A 19,846-nucleotide genomic window follows, 5' to 3' on the forward strand; every position below is an offset into this window, starting at 1 on the left:
TTTCTCAATTTGAAATACAATTTATACTCGCGAAAAAAAGGCTTTAAGTTTTTAACGCTCAAGGTAATTGAACATCCTCGCTACATTGGAATAAGGATACCTTTAACCTGAATGAAAAAGTTGGACCATTTTAGCAAATGTTTTAATCCACCAAATTTCCTTGTAGGTGAGATGTTGACAACAAAGATAAAAATATTCTCAAAAGTATTTCAAATTATTTTTTGCTTAGGGTCTGGCGACATCTTTAAAACGTCTTGTGATCATGCCATATACAAACGCACAGTGGAAAGCTCCACAATTTGTTAAAAAATGTGTTTATATTATTTAATGACGTATTTTTGTTTGTTATTTAACTTTTTTGTCTTCTTTCTCCGAAGAGACTGCATTGAAATCCCACTTAAGCTTTCTAATAACGAAAAAGCAAAAAAGTTCTGTCTAGAATTTTAAATGTTTAATTTTAGATATTATGAAATCGAGATTATTACAAAAAATGTTTTGTTTCATAACTGCAAAAACACAGTGGAACAGCACGTGAAAGTTCTGCCCTGCAGAACGTTCGCTAAAAATTGCTTTGTCCTGAAACATACATAATTAGTTTCCAGATGTAATTTAGAAGTGATTAATTAAGAAGTAGGATTTATTATGTCATAAAAACGCAAAACATAATGACCCAATACATGTATAAAAGAGGAAATTGCTTTCCAAATATCATATTGAACGAAGAGCTAGAAAAGATACTTAAAAACAAAGAAATCAAAATGGCGAAATGTTTTGTTTTCGCTGGCGTATTGCTGATGCTTTTTTCGACTGCTGGATGTTTTCAATGCAGCAGTGGACCTCCTGGACAATATTGTACCAAAGATTTAACGGGTTATCACAACTGCCCGAATTATGGTGTCAAACCTACTATCATTCCTTGTCCGGTGAACACTCGATGTAGTTGTTTTCTAAGGAATAAATGCACTGTTGATAAAGACAAGGTTTGTGCGCCCTACACAAAGCCTCATCAGTTGATTAAGGACTTTGAATTACGTTACCATGGCAAAGTGTCAACGGTCAATATTGCGGGCAGACACAACTTTCAACTTCAGGGACACGTCCTTCAAAATTTCGCTACAAAGCGTCTCTCGAAAACAGAATGGATAGGAAGTAAAAGACATTTTGAAGTTGTCCATCCTCTCAAAAATGGTAAATTTGTCAGGGTAAGTTTACTGCACACAAAAATTGTTATGTGTTTTAACGCCTACATTCAAAACAATTGATTAAGATTTATACATCGGAAATATTCTAAAAAGAAATCCTTTACAATAAGAATAAGCATAGGAAAAAAATGTTTATTTGCTTTAAGAGGTATCTGTGCATTCTCTGCGATCACAGACCAAATGCTATAAGCTTGTATGATAAAACCTTTTATTTTATAGTATACTGGAAATTACCCAAATGTCTGTCACACAACCATCTTACAAAGTTTTCCAGAGTTTGGACCTGATCTTACACGATTTACCTTAACCTCCAGTCACAAACGTAAATATTTCTATGAAGAGACATGGAAGCTTTTAGTTGGTCGTCATACTCCCTACGAGCCTGATCTCATCCAGGAAACGTGGAAAATGGCATACAGCCGGTGGACGCATAAAATGCGGCCCCTAAGTTACAGTTATGAATTAGAGGGAGGGAGGTTCTCAAGAACCAACAAGAAAATAAAATTTACGGTTGGTTTGTTTTACAGAAGAATTGGATTGGAAAACGAATGGTTTAAAAAACCGAGTTTTTGTTAAACATCTACAAGAAGTCTAAAGAAAATGTTGTTATCCATATCTCAGAGTCAAATCAGGGTATTTACCCCTAGAACACTAAAACATATAATGTAACATAAGATACTCGAATAAGCATGGCTGCTTAATACATTTTTGGATCTTTTGCATTGATCTAATTAAAAAAAGCGGGTGCTTCTTTAAATGCAAAAAACCTCGATGAGAAATTTTAAAGATTTGAATTTACACTTAAAAACAGCAACTGTATAGAAAATGTAAAAAAAACTGGTTTTATACCACAAGGAAAGCGGTTTTATTTACCCGATGTAACAAAGATTTTAAATTTAAATGATTTAATTTTCTTTATAATAATATTCTGTCTGCTAACCAGCAAAATCTTATAGTTACAAATAAGAAATGAAACACTTTTTTACCAACTTTGTTTTGATCGTTCATGACGGTACAAAACATGAAGCCCTTTTTATATGAACATACATTTAAGGTTTTTGTAAATTCGACATTCCAACGAAGGAGTGATGATCAGAGCTATAAAGACCGATTTCCAGTTGCCTGAAGCTTCCGTAAAGAAAATTTAACTTTCCTTCATATGAGCGTGTATATCGATATCTCAAGGTGCATATATCCTGTGCATATATCATGCGAATATATCCTGTGCATATATCATATGCATACATATATCATGTGAATATATCCTATGCATAAATCATGTGTATATATCATGCGAATATATCATGCGAATATATCTTGTGGATATATCCTGGGCATACATCCTATGCATATATCATGTGAATATACTATATACTATTCTTCCATATGGGCGTGCATATCGATATCTCAAGGTTTAAAGTGGTCACGAGTTGCGGACAGTATACCACATGCAAGTTTGTCGCTCTGTCTCGACGCAGATGACTTTTGTTCGCTGTCAAAGTTTAAAAAGTTTAAATTTTACGATTCTAGGAAATGCTCTAAAAATTGATACGATAATTTGTTGGTGAAAGAAATCCAATGATATGACAACCACTTCTCATACTGTAAAAAGAAGTTGTTAATGTTGCTATTTTATTCAAACGTGAAAAGGGTCTGCAGGAAATTTTCTTATTTTTCCCCCTAAGCTAGTTGAAATCTTTTATCTATATATTTACTGCCTTGTCTGCTACTTTAAAGATAATACAAATATATATATATATATATATATATATATATATATATATATATATATATATATATATATATATATATATATATATATATATATATATATATATATATATATATATATATATATATATATATATATATATATATATATATATATATATATATATATATATATATATATATATATATATATATATATATATATATATATATATATATATATATATATATATATATATATATATATATATATATATATATATATATATATATATATATATATATATATATATATATATATATATATATATATATATATATATATATATATATATATATATATATATATATATATATATATATATATATATATATATATATATAGCGATGAAGGTTTTAGTGGCCTTGTGGCTGAGCGTTCGCCTCCAGTGCGTAAGGTCTTGGGTTCAAACTCGAATCTAGTCACGCAAGAAACTATTAAAGTGTGAATCGATTCTTTCTGCTTAGGATTTAGTATGTTATTATTATTATTATTATTATTATTAAACATATATTTGGCATCCATAATTTACAAATGGTTCTTCTGCCTACAAAAAAATAAAAACTATAAAAATCTATAAAATCTATAAGATCAGTAAAAAAATATATTGAATCTAAGTGCATAATGAAATAAATGGGCTCACAGAGTACGAAATGGTGCCGGTAGAGTAAATAGACACATTGAACAAGAAAAAAAAAAAAAAAAGAAGAGACTAATTAAAAATAAATAAATGATGGCACCGATGTAAGGACACACAAAAAAGGTAGAACTATAATGAAAAGATGGGGGGAAATAGGTAGCCTACATGCATAGAGTTATTCACATTATTTGGATAAAAGTTTGCACAAAGCACTATCGTGTAAAAATAATTTGACTTTTTTGATAAATTCTTTATGGTTGACAACGGAACGAATATTGCCAGGAAGATCATTAAACAACGCTGATGAGCAATCCATAAACGTTTTTCGGAATGTGTCGCTTTGTAGTTTATTTTTGTTTTCTGCATCAGATCGCAGGCTTCGACCATTTTTGTACCATTTCAGTGTAAGGTATTCAGGTGAGCATTCGTCATACAACACCTTGTGTGCCAGTTTTAGTATCGATAAATTTACACGCTCTTGCACTGGCAGCCATTTCAGTATTACTAACACATCGTTAGTGGAAGCATATCTCTGAAGAACAAAGCTGGCAGCGACATTTAGAACTCTTTGTAACCTTTTCATTTGATATTGTGGAATATTATTATAGACAAGATTTCCGTAGTCTATCTTTGATAATATCAGTGCTTCAGCGAGATTCTTTCTCACGTGAAAAGGTGCCAAACGTTTCAATCGCTTTAATGTCGAAATCGTAGCGTATGATGATCTAATGATGTTATTCACATGTGTAGACCACGTCATATGTTCATCGAATGTTATGCCCAGTATTTTGAGAGAGGATACCCGCTCAATCTCAGCACCATTACTATGGAATTTGAATAAGTTACTGAAGTTTAAATTGTTTATACAGCTTAACTGGCTTGTCGAGTACATAATTGATTTTGTCTTTATGGAATTAAACATCAGATTGTTTATCTTTGACCATGTTGTTATTTGGTTAATGTCACTTTGAAGCTTTGCTGTTGCGATATCCATTTCTTTTAGTTTGAAGTGTATGTAAAGATTTGTGTCATCTGCGTACTGGATAGAATTACACGACGAATTCAACGATAGGTCAGAGACATAGATGTTGAACAAGATCAGACCAAGAATAGATGCCTGGGGAACACCGTATTTGATCAGCAAGGTGTCCGATTTTTTGTCATCAATTTGCACAAACTGCTGGCGATTTGACAAATAGTTAGAGATCAAATTGATGAATGCAGGAGACATTTGGAGTTTCTTCAACTTATTAATCAGAACGTCATATTTCACAGTATCAAATGCTTTGGAGTAATCTGCTGACACTGATAAAGTTACTTCACCTCTTTGCATAGCCTTCAAAATGTCGTCCTTTAATTTTAAGAGTATCGTGATGCACGAGTGACCTTTGCGAAAACCAGATTGAGTTGAAGCGTAAATGTTATATCTATCAATGAAGTCACAAAGCTGTGATAAAATGACTTTCTCATATACTTTCGACAGTACAGGAAGTATTGATATTGGACGAAAATCTTCTAGTTGTGAAGCACCTGGAACTTTAGGTACCGGACAGATACGTGATTTCTTCCAGCATGTTGGAAATACGTTTGCATCGATGCAGTTATTCAAAATCTTTGTTAGGACTGGCGACAATTGGGCTGCGACTGGTTTTATGAATTTCGCTGGTATGTTATCACCACCAGTAGAGCAATCACTTCTCAATGAATTCAAATGTTTGAGAACATCCTCTTGGGTAGCGTGACGAAGGTCAAATAAATCCATTGCCGGTACAGCCTCATCATTCATGGTGGGAGAAATGTTTAACTCATTTGTATTGCTTAACTTTATTGCAATGGAATTGAAATAATCATTGATGGTATCGGGATTCTGCCTGATTTGTTTGAACTGTGGTTTAATAATAGTTCTTATGGTTTTCCATACTTCCTTTGAACGGTTACTTGATAAAGCCTTTTGATAGAAGGTTCTTCTAGAGTGTTTGATAGCCTTCTTCAATTTATTTCTCGTTTCAACATACTCATGTTTAGCCTCTCTGTCATCACAAGATTTTAATTCACTACGAAGTTCATCAAGTTTCAGTTTCGACGATACAATGGATGGGTCCTTCATCCAGGGAGCTGGTGGTCGTGTAAATTTACACCTTTTCAAAGGAGCATGGCTATTAATGCAGGACAGTATGAGTTCATTCATAACATACAGTTGATCTTCCGGATCATCAAAAGTATCTATCAAGGAAAAAGGAATCTTCTCGATATCACTAATATATTCATCGATGTTCAACTGCTTCTCGTCACGTATAAATTTGTATCGTTTTTCGAATTTATCCTTTTTGATATTCATAACGATATGCGGGGCATCATGGTCAGAAATTTCATCGCACAATAAAACGTTCTCACTAACTACCTTTTCCGGTATATTACTAATAACATGATCAATAAGGGATGTCGATTTTCGGGTTGGTTTTGTAATATGTTGTTTTAGGTCATAAGTCATAAGTGTATCTTGATATAATTCGATTGTGGATTTATCACCTTGTAATAAGTCGATATTGAAGTCACCTGTAATTATGATAATACCGTCCCATTTTGCGGTGATGTGACGCAAAAGAATATCAAATCGTTCTAGCCAATCTTTTTTTTCTCTTTCTATAGAAGATGGCTGATAAAATGTTCCAACTAGATATGAGTAATTTTTATTTCTACCTTTCACTTCGATCCAGACATGTTCGATAGAATTGTCGAGTTTGGTTATGTCGTCTCTAGTTTTGTAAATAAGTTCGTCCTTGATGTACATTCCAACACCACCTCCTCGTTTATCAGTTCTGTTTTTATATTCAAATTGGTATCCTGGAATGTTTACATAATCAATCAATACCTGATTATTTTTTAACCATGTCTCGGACAACGTGATTATGTCAAATTTATGACATTCGAGCATGTATGAGAACTCGTCAAATGTGCTCGGTAAGGATTGCGTATTTAGATGGCAAATTTTCGTATGTTTTGGATTGCTTGGTATGGTTATTAATTCCTCGTATTCACCACCATCACTCAGAATAGATGAGTACAATGCGCAAACATCACGTACATTCGAAAAGGGAAGCACAGTAAAATGGCAATCTGAACAGGTCCAATATTTCGGAATTCTACCATTGAGTACTAAATTTGATTGGTTCAAACAAGCAGCGTGAGTGGTTTCCCAGCATGTATCACAAATGAATCGTCTTTGATTGCATTTAACATATTTCTCACAGATTGAACAAGATGGAACTTTCAATCCGTGTTGGAGTGCGGGACCAGGATTGCTTTCAACATCGCCACTCATTACAAGTTGTTGCGTGGCACAATGGTTAGCATAATACAATACACGAGATTTACATCTTTTCACTTTTCCGCCATTAGGGGTTTGCGATATAGTATGCTGTTGATCAGTGATAGCAAAATCTGACCCATCGCGATAATTAAATATCAATAGAACTAAAATAATCTGAAAACACTTGAACTCCATCGTAGATGATTTGTTGCGTGAAGAAAATTATGACAAACTTTTTCGTTTACGTTATTTTACTTTCCATGAGTCAAAAACTGTAATTCTGTAGACAACCAACGATCATAAACCCACTGAATAATAATATCAAATACCAACTAAATCAATATTAATAGCTGCAAGTTCGTGAGTGATTAAATAAGTAATATCGTATCAAAGAACACAAGTAAATCCAGCTCTTGTAAAAAAACACGTCCGACCTCAAACACGTCCGACCTCAAAACCAAAATCATTTTCCGACCTCAAAACCAAAATCAGTTATCTTGGGCGGTTGTCTAGTTGAGCGGCTGTTGTGCTTGCATGCCTTCCGTAGCTCAAATGGACGCTTTAAATGCAACAGCACCCTCTTCGCAGGACCATTATTGATAACAATTCTATTAGGAACTAAAGAGGCTATCCTGGGTAAATGTTGTTATTAATAAAAACAATGCTGATAGTCACGTGATCTTATGGCGAGATTTAAAAGTTTCAAAATGACAGCATGATGTAAACAATTAACAAGGTAGGGAAGCACGAATAAAATCGTCATAAAGTTTGATTTAGCTAAGAGTATTGCATTATCAATGTAATCTAGAGACAAAGATGTACTGTAGCTTTGCATATGGGATGTATTTATGATAAACAAACTTTAAGTATCCAGCTAGTTACTAATTATATACGTAATTGCAAGCCAAGTTAACTAAGCTTTCTTCGAGGATATCAAATTCAGTTTCTTTCAAACGAAAGCTTCTACGCGAACAAATGTCAGAGCAAATCCCTAAAATTCAAATTTATAGCAAACCCCGAATTACAATCAACCAATCAGCACAAAGTTGGCGTGGTCACATCGTACCCTTTTAAATAATTTAAGAAGTAATTATATTTGTTCGGTGGTTGTGGCCATAGCGCTCAAAACAAAGGATTTTTTGATATTGACCACGTGAGCAGAGAACAATAGAATTAACCAATCAAAAAGCGCGGTCAGTATTCTGACTGCAGAAAAAGCGTTTGAAATCCAGCGTAATTTTCCTAGTTAATAACGTATTTAAGTAACGTATTTTAACATTATCCATTGTAAGGGTACAATTAAAAGTGCCAAAGTGACTTCCCACTGGTGTTCCAATACGTTCCAATACGTCTGTGCTCTCTTCCATACGCGTGGTCAAATGTTGTTGTAGGGATTTGTTTTTCAATATGGTAGCACTTCATATTCGTCTTAAGTGGACACAGACATTTTTAAAAAGTACTGGTCAGCAAAAAAAGCTTTCAGAAGATCCAGACTATTTGTTAAATCACTAGAACGAGGTGACAATATTTTTGTTAAAGCTATAATAAAAAAATCTTATGGTTATGAAAAAAGACTAGCTACAACTTTATTTAACAAAGGTTTTCCTAAAAAGGTTTATTCTCTATGTCCTGTTGGTGTATGTGATCTGTGCCACCATGTTGTAGCGTTGTTACCGCATATAAACACTAGATTGACACCACTGAGCAGCTTCAAAAATGGCACCGCAGAACTGGGGGAAGAGGGTCAATCCCATTAGTCCTAATGAACTAAATTAAGCTGTAATCTGATCCTAAAATAACAGTAAATTAAATATTAACCTTCCGTCAACAGGGAAATGTTGAAAGGACCACGTGACTTACGTGTTACTTACTTTTGTACATAACCTTATTGTTGAGAAAGAATCGGCAAAAAATTTAGTTACTTTGACATAATTTAGTTAGTTTTCCGCCAGCTAAATTTTCGAATTTAGTCACATTTCGCTGACTAGTCTCCAAATCGAAATTTACCACTAAAAGTTGAATTGTCAATGTTATTTTCTTTTAATAAAAACAACAACTAAATAGGAAATGAAAACTATCACTCAATTTCAGTGAATATTTTTTTTTATTTAAACATTTTTTCTGTTTCAGTCTTAAACTTCTTCTTCGTTTACAAGTTAAGCTTGTTCTAATGTTGTTTTTTGGCAAAATTTCATTGATTTTATTCACATTTTGTAAGAAGTAGAAAGAGGATGAGCGTAGAGACAAGTCTGTTTTTCGTGTTCTCTGTGTTAACGTTTAATCGTTTCATAGATATAATACCGAAAAATATTGCAAAATCAGAAATGCCTAAAAAGAAAAAAAGAAAAAAATCGACAAAAAATGGTGATTTATAAAAAGGTATATTCGGATAAAAAATAATTGGCAGAATTTATTGAGCAGCATATACTATTAGTCACTTAGCAAAAATCTGGTCACTTTTTCCCACTTTTTTTTTAAGAAAACAACGCGATTTAATTCTTGTTAAACGAAGTTGTCATCATTAACTTTAGTCTGAATCTCCTCGTATTTTATACAGTCCTTGAACTAATCGTGGATAAAACATTATGAAAGTATAACCCAAAGTATGAGTTGGCGTTCCGTCAGTTTTTATCATTAGTTTTTCATCAGTTGTAACATGCCCTAATGAACAGAGGACCAAAGATATATAAATATATAAGCTGATAGAAGACACTACATTGAAAGAGGAGACCTGACAACAGCCATGAATGACAGAACATATTAAAGAGATTGTGTCATGGAATATCGGCCGCGGTCGATATTACAGCGTTATTAGCGACGCTACAAACAACATAGTGAGCCACTGTGATTAGCTGTTGTCTTTGCTTTTATGTCGCTTTTAATAAGTTTCAAAATTTGGTATAGGGCTTATTTGGGCATTGTGAGCATGTGGGAGGGGGGTTGCTTAATACCCGCTTGTTCGCACGTACTCCGCTTATGGTTTTCAACTTATGGCTTTTAATTCAAAGTCCGTTTTTACATGTTGGAAACAAAGTTATGCGGTTTGGCAAACTCAATCCCTTTTACTATTTTCTACAGTAATTTCTTATCTACGCAATTTTTTGCATTGTATGATGCTTGCAACAGCTCTGTTTTTGTCTCCCAGAAAAAATGAACCAAAGTAAAAAATATTCTGAATTTTTTTTTTATTGTTGTATTTATTTTAATCACCCAAACAGGTATATCTGAAGTATAATGTATTTACAGAAAAAATTAACAAAAAAAAAAACGTGTCGGTGAATGATAAGTTCATAGATTGTGTTAATTTTTGGACTTCTTATTATTGACTTTTTATTATTACGAAGGTTTTATAAAATTCTGTTCTTTCTTAGCGTTATAACCTCCAGATATAATGAATTATAGTTTCTTACAACTTCAATCAGATTTAAAATCGAGTTGTAAATTGTTAGAATGCTAACAAAAGGAGATTCCAGTGGAATAACTGATTCTAAGAGTTTTGTTATCTATGGTATTATCTTTAGGATCTGATAGCGATTTATTATGTGATAATCGCATATTATTATTTTTCTACAAATATTGAATTCTGAAGGACTGAAATTTTCGCCAAATTTTCGCCAAATATTTGAACCATTTTCCAAAAAATTAAAATTTTTCTTGCTTTCTAATTTTCAAACATTTATTTTCTGGAGATAGTAATTGGTTTTTTCTTCACAATTATCTAGTTTCTATGTAGGACTTTATAATAATTCTTTCCTTTTTTTTAGGAGTCTTCGTTTGATGGAAGCGTTTTAATGAATTTCCATATTATACAAAAATTTTACATTGTGTTCCAAAACTAAAGAGAATTTGGAATAATTTCAAATAATCAAAAAGGTCATGAAAAAGTTCATTACAGCGTTTTTTTAAGCATACGTTTTATTGGAGATGTTAACAAAAATTTGGTTTTCTGAACCATTTGCTTCCTAAACTATAACTGTAATACAATCCAACAGTATATTCGATTCTCTTAGAGAATTTTGCGTTTGCACTTCCGACGTATTCGTAAACATAACTGAGTGGTCGTCTTCTCTTTGTCCATCGATTTTTTGCCATTTTCCACTTTTTTTGAACAGTACTTTCTCCCAGATGACGTCGACCAATCAAAAATTTCCATGTCTCTTCATAAAAATATTTACGTTTGTGACTGGAGATCAAAGTAAATTGTGTTAGATCAGGTCCAAACTCTGGAAAGCTAGTCAAGATAGTTTTGTGGCAAACATTTGGATAACTTCCGGAATACTACAAAATGAAAAATAATTGATCATATAAGTTAACCAACAACATGATATAGACCGCGAAACACTAATGCGAAACTCGATTCCGTTTTGTCGTCTTTAAATAATCTTCTATCAGATTTTTATTATTACAATTGGTTATATTATTTCTGCTAAATGAAAGAATATCTCAGATTTCATGCTTGGAAAAATATTAGTCAAGTTAGAGTTGACCAGCATTTTTGCAACATGGATTAATAGAGAAACTACGAATGTTTGTTAGAGATTATTAGAGTTTGAACAGGCGGGATATGAATCAACCTTCCACTTAGTTTGATACACCACTGGTTCTGAATGGGCAATTTTATGATTATTATATATCGCAGAATAGTATCGCAGAATATTCTCACAGAATAGTAAGTGGCCGTTAATAAGCAAGACATTCTCTAAACCAACATTAGTGTCGAAACCTTAAAAAAATAGACATGGTGATGTTACTTGGGATGGGAATAAATATATTCTTATTTAGCTAGCTCGCTTTGTTAACAATGTGCTTCCGCTAGTAAAAATCTCAAAATTATTAAACAGTGAACTCACCTTAATAAATTTACCATTTTTGAGAGGATGGACAACTTCAAAATGTCTTTTACCTCCTATCCATTCTGTTTTTGAAAGGTGTTTTGTAGCATAATTTTGCATTATATGTCCCTGCGTTGGAGTGGTATGACCTCCCCCAGGGTTGTATGTTGAGATTTTTCCATGATACCGGAATCGAAAATTTTTAAGCAATCCAGTTAGTTTTGTATAGGGCGTACAAATCTTGTTTTTAGGAACAGTGCATCTATTGTTGAAAAAACAACTACATCGAGTGTTCACCGGGCACGAAACGATATCTTGTTTGCTACCATACTCACAATCATGAAAACCGGTTAAATCCGAAGTACAAAATCGTCCGGATGGACCATGATAGCATGAAAAACATGTTGCACCACAGAGAACCATTAGCAACACGCCAGTCAAAATGAAAAACCTTATCATTTCGAAATATTTCGTAATATCTTTTCGTATGTAACTCCTTTTACTTCAAGTCAAATATGAATTCTCCGAGAACAATTCCGTCTTTTTATACCATTTTCTTGCAATTATGTTGGACGCTTTTACGAATTAGAAACATTGTAACTAGTCGTTTGCACTGAATTAATCAGTTAAAAATTACACAGTAATTTTAACCATTTAAAGTCTCACATGCTCGAGTTCATGGAGTTGCATTCATAAGAACCACAATGTTTATTTTAATACTTTTTGGTGCAATAAAAACCGTTTTACGTCAACTCCATGAAAAAACTTCCTGTAAGCTCGTGACATTTCGTGAGACGTTACATGTTCCAATAAACTTTTTACACAAACATTTTCTGCAACAAGCTCTTCAACGAGACATTAAAAGGTTATCCCGTGCATATATCCTGTGCATATATTCTGTACATATATCCCATGCATATATCATGTGCATATATTTTGTGCATCTTTTCTGTGCATATATCCTGTGTATATATTCTGTGCATATATCATGTGAATATACTATGTGCATATATCATGTATATATAACATGTGCATATATCATTTGAATATATCCTGTGCATTTATCCTGTGTATATATGCTGTGCACATAGCCTGTGCATATATCATGTATATATAACATGTGCATATATCATGTGAATATACTATGTGCATATATCATGTATATATAACATGTGCATATATCATGTGAATATACTATGTGCATATATCCTGTGTATATATCCTGTGCATTTATCCTGTGTATATATGCTGTGCATATAGCCTGTGCATATATCATGTATATATACCATGTGCATATATCATGTGCATATATCATGTGAATATATCCTGTGCATATGTCCTGTGCATATATCCTGTGTATATATGCTGTGCATATATCCTGTGTATATATGCCGTGCATATAACCTGTGCATATATCATGTGCATATATCATGTGAATATATCTTGTGTATATATCCTGTGTATATATCCTGTGCATGTATCTTGTGTATATATCCTGTGTATATATCCTGTGCATATATCCTGTGTATATATGCTGTGCATATAGCCTGTGCATATATCATGTATATATAACATCTGCATATATCATGTGCATATATCATGTGAATATACTATGTGCATATATCCTGTGCATATATCCTGTGCATAAATCCTGTGCATATATCCTGTGCATATATCCTGTGCATATATCTGTTCATATATCATGTGGCTAAAGTTAATAAACAGTAAGTGGTCAAACATAGCAACTTAACCACTGCATTTTGTGTTTCTTGTAACAAAACTTGTTACGTGGCACAAATAAAGCGTGTGTTGTTTAATGATATATTTTTTATGCTTTTTTGTCCCTTATATGAAGTAATTGCGTTGAAGCATTTTAGTTGATAGACCAAAATAATATCGGTCCCGCTCAGCGGAAGTCAATTTATATCATCTTTTGCTTATATGTGTATGTAAACTATTTTTTTAATGTTAAAAACATTCGAAAAAATAGGTCATTAGATTACAAAAGTTAAAGTTTTAGATATAGCTTTAGACGTAGATTTTGCTGAATAGATGTAAATAATGACGCCATTATTATTTTTTCGGGGTTTCCCCGCATTCTTCTTTTTTTGTTGTACAATTTTTCTAGAGAGTATAGTTGAGAAAGATAACGAGTAGAGTACACGAGGTACTTGATTTTGATATTTTATGAATCTTTAAATGGCGCTCGATTGATGGACTTTTGATATTATTTTTGGATATTTACTTGAATTGGTGGACTTGTGATGTTGTGTGGATATTATTTGCTCGAATTGGTGGATTTATGTTATGAACTTTAACTTAGCTTAGACAGTGTTTGTTATTCTGAAATCGTCTTATTGTGTACTGCACGTCAAATTTCAAAAACTTTCATTTTTCATGCTTCCAGTTTCATTGGTTTCATTTTTTGCATTACATTAAATTTCATTATGTCTACTGCGACTACGAGGAAGAGTGCAAGGCGAAAGGGGTTGCGGTCTATTGCGAGCACTTTGCGCGAGCGAATTGATGTCATAGTTAAGGACTTTTCGGAGGAGAAACGAGCAGAAATTATTTCTTTACAGACCACTTTAATTGACACTGTTAAACAGTTAAAGGAGTTAGATGAAGAGCTATACGGTGTTTTATCGGCTGAAGAGATCGAAACCGACGTTATGGAGGCTACAGAATTTTATCTATTAGTGAACATGAGTCTCGCGACTATTACTACCGCTACCGGACCACATGTTTCAGCCACAGAATCGACACGGTCTGTTGAAAAGAAATCGATGAGACTACCCAAAATAGAACTGAGAAAATTTAATGGGAACCCTTTGAATTGGCCCTCGTTTTGGGACCAGTTTAATTCAGCCATTAATGACAATGACAGTTTGAATGCAATTGATAAATTTAATTATTTGAAGAGATACGTCGAAGGAACCGCTTTATCAACTATTTCTGGGTTAGAATTGACGAACAGTAACTACGAAAATGCTATAGAGTTGCTTAGAAACCGTTTTGGCAACGAACAGGTGCTCATTAACGCGCACATGGAGGCCTGTTGAAGATTGAGTCAGTACGATCAATGGATAACACCCAACAATTGAGAAAACTTTATAATGATGTTGAGAACTGTATTCGAAATTTGAAAAATTTGAAGTATAATAGCGAAATGCTGAGTTTATTGATTCCGGTTCTGAACGAAAGAATTCCCAACGAATTACGAATGATTATTTCTAGAAACTTTGGAGAGGAGAAGTGGTCCGTTGAAAAGATGCTGTTTCTTATCAATAACGAACTGCAAGCTCGAGAGAGGTGCACTGTAACCGCGAAAGGCAAGGGACAAACTCCCAGTGAAAATTACAAGAGAGGAGGAATTTCTACCGCAGACTGCTTATTGACTTTGGACAGAAAAAAATGTGTTTTCTGTCACGATTCTCACTCTCCGTCGAGGTGTTCAAAAGTTACCAACGTACAAACACGTTCACAAATTATGAAAAAGGAAGGGCGTTGCTTTTTATGCTTGCAGCATGGACACATTTCAAAGAACTGTTGTTCAAATTACATATGCAATAGATGTGGAAGACGTCACCACATCTCTTTGTGTATGAAAGAAAAACGTGCCGAAAGAAAAGATAAAGACAACAATGGCTCGGAGGAAAACCCTTCTAACGAAACCAACGCGAATCACATCAGCCAAGAAAACAAAGGAATTCTTTTGCAGACGGCTAAAGCTTTTGTTTCGAAAGAAAGGGAGAGCAGGAACATACAAACGAGATTCATGTTTGATTCAGGTAGCCAGAGAACATATGTCACAAATGAACTGAAAGAAAAACTGAATTTAGAAACAATTCGAAAGGAGAAATTAATTATTAACACTTTTGGCCATAGCAACAGCCAATCGAGAGAGCTACCCGTTGTTAAGTTGTATGTAAAAACCGCTGACCGCTCATCTACCGTACCCATCGAAGCCATTGCCGTACCAAACATTTGCGCTCCTCTCTCAAATCAGAATGCGAAATATTACGCTGATAATTACGAACACTTGAAGCGGTTGAAATTAGCAGATTTTTCAAATGGTGAAACGAGACTGAATGTTCACGTTCTGATTGGTTTAGACCATTATTATTCATTCATTACCGGCGAAGTTGTTCGAGATCCGAGAGGCGGTCCTATCGCTATCAATTCCAAACTTGGCTGGATTTTGTCCGGAGGTGAACAGTCGAAAGCGAACGAATCAAGCTGCATGGAAGTCCACGCCTGCCGTGTTGATACCGAAAACTCAATTCTTCGTGACGAGTTGAACAAGTTTTGGCAAATTGAGTCGATCGGTGACGGAGAAAACGAAAACGTATTATCTTCTTTTAAACAAACTCTTGAATTCAACGGCGAACGCTACGTGACCGAATTACCATTTCGTCCTGATCATGATAAACTTTCCGATAATTTTGCAGTTTCGAAACAACGCTTAGATTCTCTTGTTAACAAACGATTACGAAATGAACCTGATTTAGCTGTGCAATACAACGACGTTTTTGCAGACTACGAATCGAAACAGATTATAGAAAAAGTTCCAGAAAGTGAGATAGCTTACGAAAATGCTCACTACCTTCCGCATCATCCGGTTGTACGCCAAGATAAAAGTACAACGAAAGTTCGTCCTGTTTTTGATGGATCTTGTGCCGTTCACAAACCATCCCTCAATGACATTTTGTACTCTGGTCCTAATTTACTTGCTAAGGTGTTTGACATTCTGCTGAGATTCCGTACGAACTACGTCGCTTTAGTTGCTGATATTCAACAAGCCTTCTTGAATATTGAAATCGCTGAGAAAGACCGTAATTATCTTCGTTTTTTGTGGAAAGAAAACCCTACCGAGAACGATTCAAAGCTCATTATCTATCGATTTCTGCGTGTCGTGTTTGGGTTAACGTGCAGTCCGTTTTTACTCAATGGGACAATCCAACACCACTTGGAGACTTACGAAATTATCTGCCCCGAAATTACTGATGCTTTGAAGGATGACTTGTACGTCGATGACCTACCAACCGGTACCGATACCGTAACTGAAGGCAAGAAACTTTACGAAATTAGTAAACAAATCATGAAAGAAGGAGGGTTCAATTTGCGAAAATGGGCTACTAATAACAATGAATTACAAACTTTTATCGATAAAATTGAGAACGTGAATTCTGAACCGAATAGCGACAAAACTGTTAACCCCAAAGTATTAGGGATCGAGTGGGACATCGACAGAGATATTCTAGTGTACCGATTTGACGAGTTATTGAAACGAGCGAAAGAACTGTTTCCAACAAAAAGAAACATTTTACGTATATCTGCTTCATTTTATGACCCGTTGGGCCTGATCGCACCAATCACCACCAAAGTAAAGGTTCTTTTCCAGAAATGTTGTCAACACAAGTCCAACTGGGATGATCCACTGCAAGGGGAACTGCTTAAACAATGGAGAGATATATTGAACGATTTTGCGAATTTACAAACTTTTGAGATACCACGTTATTTATTCTGTGAACCGCGTCATGAAATTCAATCAATTGAACTGCATGGATTTTGTGATAGCTCGACGATTGCCTACGCTGCTGTGATTTATGCAAAAATACGAACTAACCTCGGCGTAAGTGTTTCGCTAGTGACTGCTAAAACGAAAGTTGCGCCCCTAAAGCCGCATTCTGTTCCACGTTTAGAATTGCTAGGATGTGCTCTCTTAGCAAAGTTGATGAGCCATGTGCTTAATGCGATCAATGGTAGATTGAAAGTTGATCGTTTTTTCGGTTGGTCAGATTCGGAAGTTGCCCTTTGTTGGCTAAAAGGCAAATTGAAGCAGTGGAAGCCATGGGTAGAAAACAGAGTTGTTTATGTTCGATCAGTCATTCCATCGGAATCATGGTTTCACGTTTCCACCATTCATAACCCTAGTGATATACCTACCAGACCAGACAAAATTGGTGACTTCAATTCAAATTTGTGGTTAAACGGTCCTGAATTTCTGTCTGATTCCAGCTTTGTTCCACCTGAGTTTCATGTCAACAAACATTCATTCGATGTTTTGTCAGAAGAGAAGAAAAGTCATGTCACTACTAACATTAGTCATTCCACTCATCATTGTCATTCGCAGTTACATGATATTATAGACGAGACTAAGTTTAGCTCACTGAAAAAGCTTATAACTACCATTGGATATGTTTACAGATTTGCGAATAAATTGTTAAATCGAATTCGAAAAAGAGACTTATCAGTATGCAACGATCGTGAACTGTCGACTCAAGAATACAAAAGTGCATTTGATATTTTGATTACAAACAATCAACGAAAACTTCGAAACAACCAAAACTACTTCAACAAACTTTCGTCCGCCCTGAAGTTGTTTGAAGATGAGAAAGGAGATTTACGTGTTAAAGGACGTTTTGGTGAGAATAAAAAGCTTTCATATGACGAAAGGTATCCGTTGATTCTTTCGAGTGATTCACATTTTACAAAACTTCTGGTTGAAGATGCCCACGAAAAAACATTTCATCAAGGCGTAGAAGCGACACTCAACATGTTACGAATGAAGTTTTGGATTCCGAAAGGTAGACGCACAGTCAAATCCATTTTACGACAGTGCATTGTTTGTCGACGATACCAAGGCAAACCTATTAAATCACCACCGACTCCAGATCTACCAGAATACAGGTATTGCGCTTCGAGAGCTTTTGAACACGTTGGGTTCGATCATGCTGGTCCACTCTACATTCGTACCGAGAACCGAAACACGACAAAGGTATACGTATTAATACTTACATGTGCTACTACTAGAGCTGTGCACTTTGAGCTTTCACCCGATTTAAAGACGCCAGCGTTCATTAGAGCTTTCAAAAGATTTCAATCCAGAAGAGGAACGCCTGCTACGGTTGTGCATGATAACTTTAAAACGTTTAAATCTAACCATGTAAAAAGATTTATGAGACATGAGTCTATTGAAACTAACCCGATTCTCCCCAAGAGTCCTTGGTGGGGAGGATTTTATGAAAGGATCGTCAGATCAATGAAAACCGCCTTGCGTAAGACCATTGGGAAGGCACTATTGACTTTCGTAGAGCTCGAGACAGTTCTGTCCCAAGTTGAAGCATCGATTAACTCAAGACCACTTACATATCAGAGTGAGGACGATCTTGGACAGACTATCACACCTTTGCATTTGATTTACGGCTCGAACATTGTTGGTGCTGAATGTGTCCCAATGAATGATACCGACCAGTGCTCGAAACGATTACTTTATGTACAACGAGTGCTTGACGATCAGTGGCGACGATTTTATCGAACGTATTTGAACGAATTACGGCAACATCACTTCTACAGAAAGGATGGCAGAGAAACACCTGATTTAAAGTTGAACGACGTCGTGGTGGTGAAAGATGATAACCAACTGCCAAGAAGTAGATGGCCATTGGGTAAAGTTACGGAACTGATCTATGGAAAGGACGGATTTATTCGTGGTGCGAAGATTCGGGTTAACACCAAGAAAGGACTTGTTTCTACGATAACGCGTCCTATTCAAAAACTGATTCCACTTGAAATAGCAAATGAGACTGAAAACGAAGTTGAAAAAGTTGAAAAAAGTGAACTTGAAAAACCCGCTGAAGACACTCTCAATGAAGATGAGCAACAACGAAGGCCGACGAGAAAGGCTGCGGTTGAAGGACAGTTGATGCGTAAACTCCGCGAAGAGTATTTATAGTTTTTTTTTTGACATATATATATATTTAGGATTTCTTTATGTTTAGTCATACCGTGTTGACATCGGACATGTCAACGGGGGGAGTATGTAAATAATGACGCCATTATTATTTTTTCGGGGTTTCCCCGCATTCTTCTTTTTTTGTTGTACAATTTTTCTAGAGAGTATAGTTGAGAAAGATAACGAGTAGAGTACACGAGGTACTTGATTTTGATATTTTATGAATCTTTAAAATAGATATTGTTACGAAAAACACTTTTGTTTCGTAACTTCATAGATACAGTATAACTGCACGTGACCCGTGGAACGTTTGTCAAAAACATTTTTCTTTCTTTAACCACTCATAATTGGTT

At 34.7% G+C, this 19,846-nt stretch overlaps 4 protein-coding genes across 4 annotated transcripts; 3 read left to right on the forward strand and 1 right to left on the reverse strand.

Moving 5' to 3' along the window:
- Positions 1-475: 475 nt before the first annotated feature.
- LOC130649350 (uncharacterized) lies at positions 476-2,856 on the forward strand. Its single transcript, XM_057455613.1, has 2 exons — positions 476-1,202; positions 1,422-2,856. Exons 1-2 carry the CDS (start codon positions 666-668, stop codon positions 1,776-1,778), a joined length of 894 nt encoding a protein of 297 aa, XP_057311596.1. The 5' UTR covers positions 476-665; the 3' UTR covers positions 1,779-2,856.
- A 941-nt stretch (positions 2,857-3,797) lies between these two features.
- LOC130648561 (uncharacterized) lies at positions 3,798-7,118 on the reverse strand. Its single transcript, XM_057454614.1, has one exon. The coding sequence runs from the start codon at positions 7,116-7,118 to the stop codon at positions 3,798-3,800; it is 3,321 nt and encodes a 1,106-aa protein (XP_057310597.1).
- Positions 7,119-14,202: 7,084 nt separating this feature from the next.
- Positions 14,203-14,817, forward strand: LOC130648564 (uncharacterized). The gene has a single exon (XM_057454615.1). It carries the CDS (start codon positions 14,203-14,205, stop codon positions 14,815-14,817), a length of 615 nt encoding a protein of 204 aa, XP_057310598.1.
- Positions 14,818-14,837: 20 nt separating this feature from the next.
- On the forward strand, positions 14,838-19,493 carry LOC130648565 (uncharacterized). Its single transcript, XM_057454616.1, has one exon. The coding sequence runs from the start codon at positions 14,838-14,840 to the stop codon at positions 19,491-19,493; it is 4,656 nt and encodes a 1,551-aa protein (XP_057310599.1).
- The last annotated feature ends 353 nt before the right edge of the window (positions 19,494-19,846 follow it).

The sequence above is a fragment of the Hydractinia symbiolongicarpus genome, chromosome 7, assembly GCF_029227915.1.
Source record: "Hydractinia symbiolongicarpus strain clone_291-10 chromosome 7, HSymV2.1, whole genome shotgun sequence".
Lineage (NCBI taxonomy): Eukaryota > Metazoa > Cnidaria > Hydrozoa > Anthoathecata > Hydractiniidae > Hydractinia > Hydractinia symbiolongicarpus.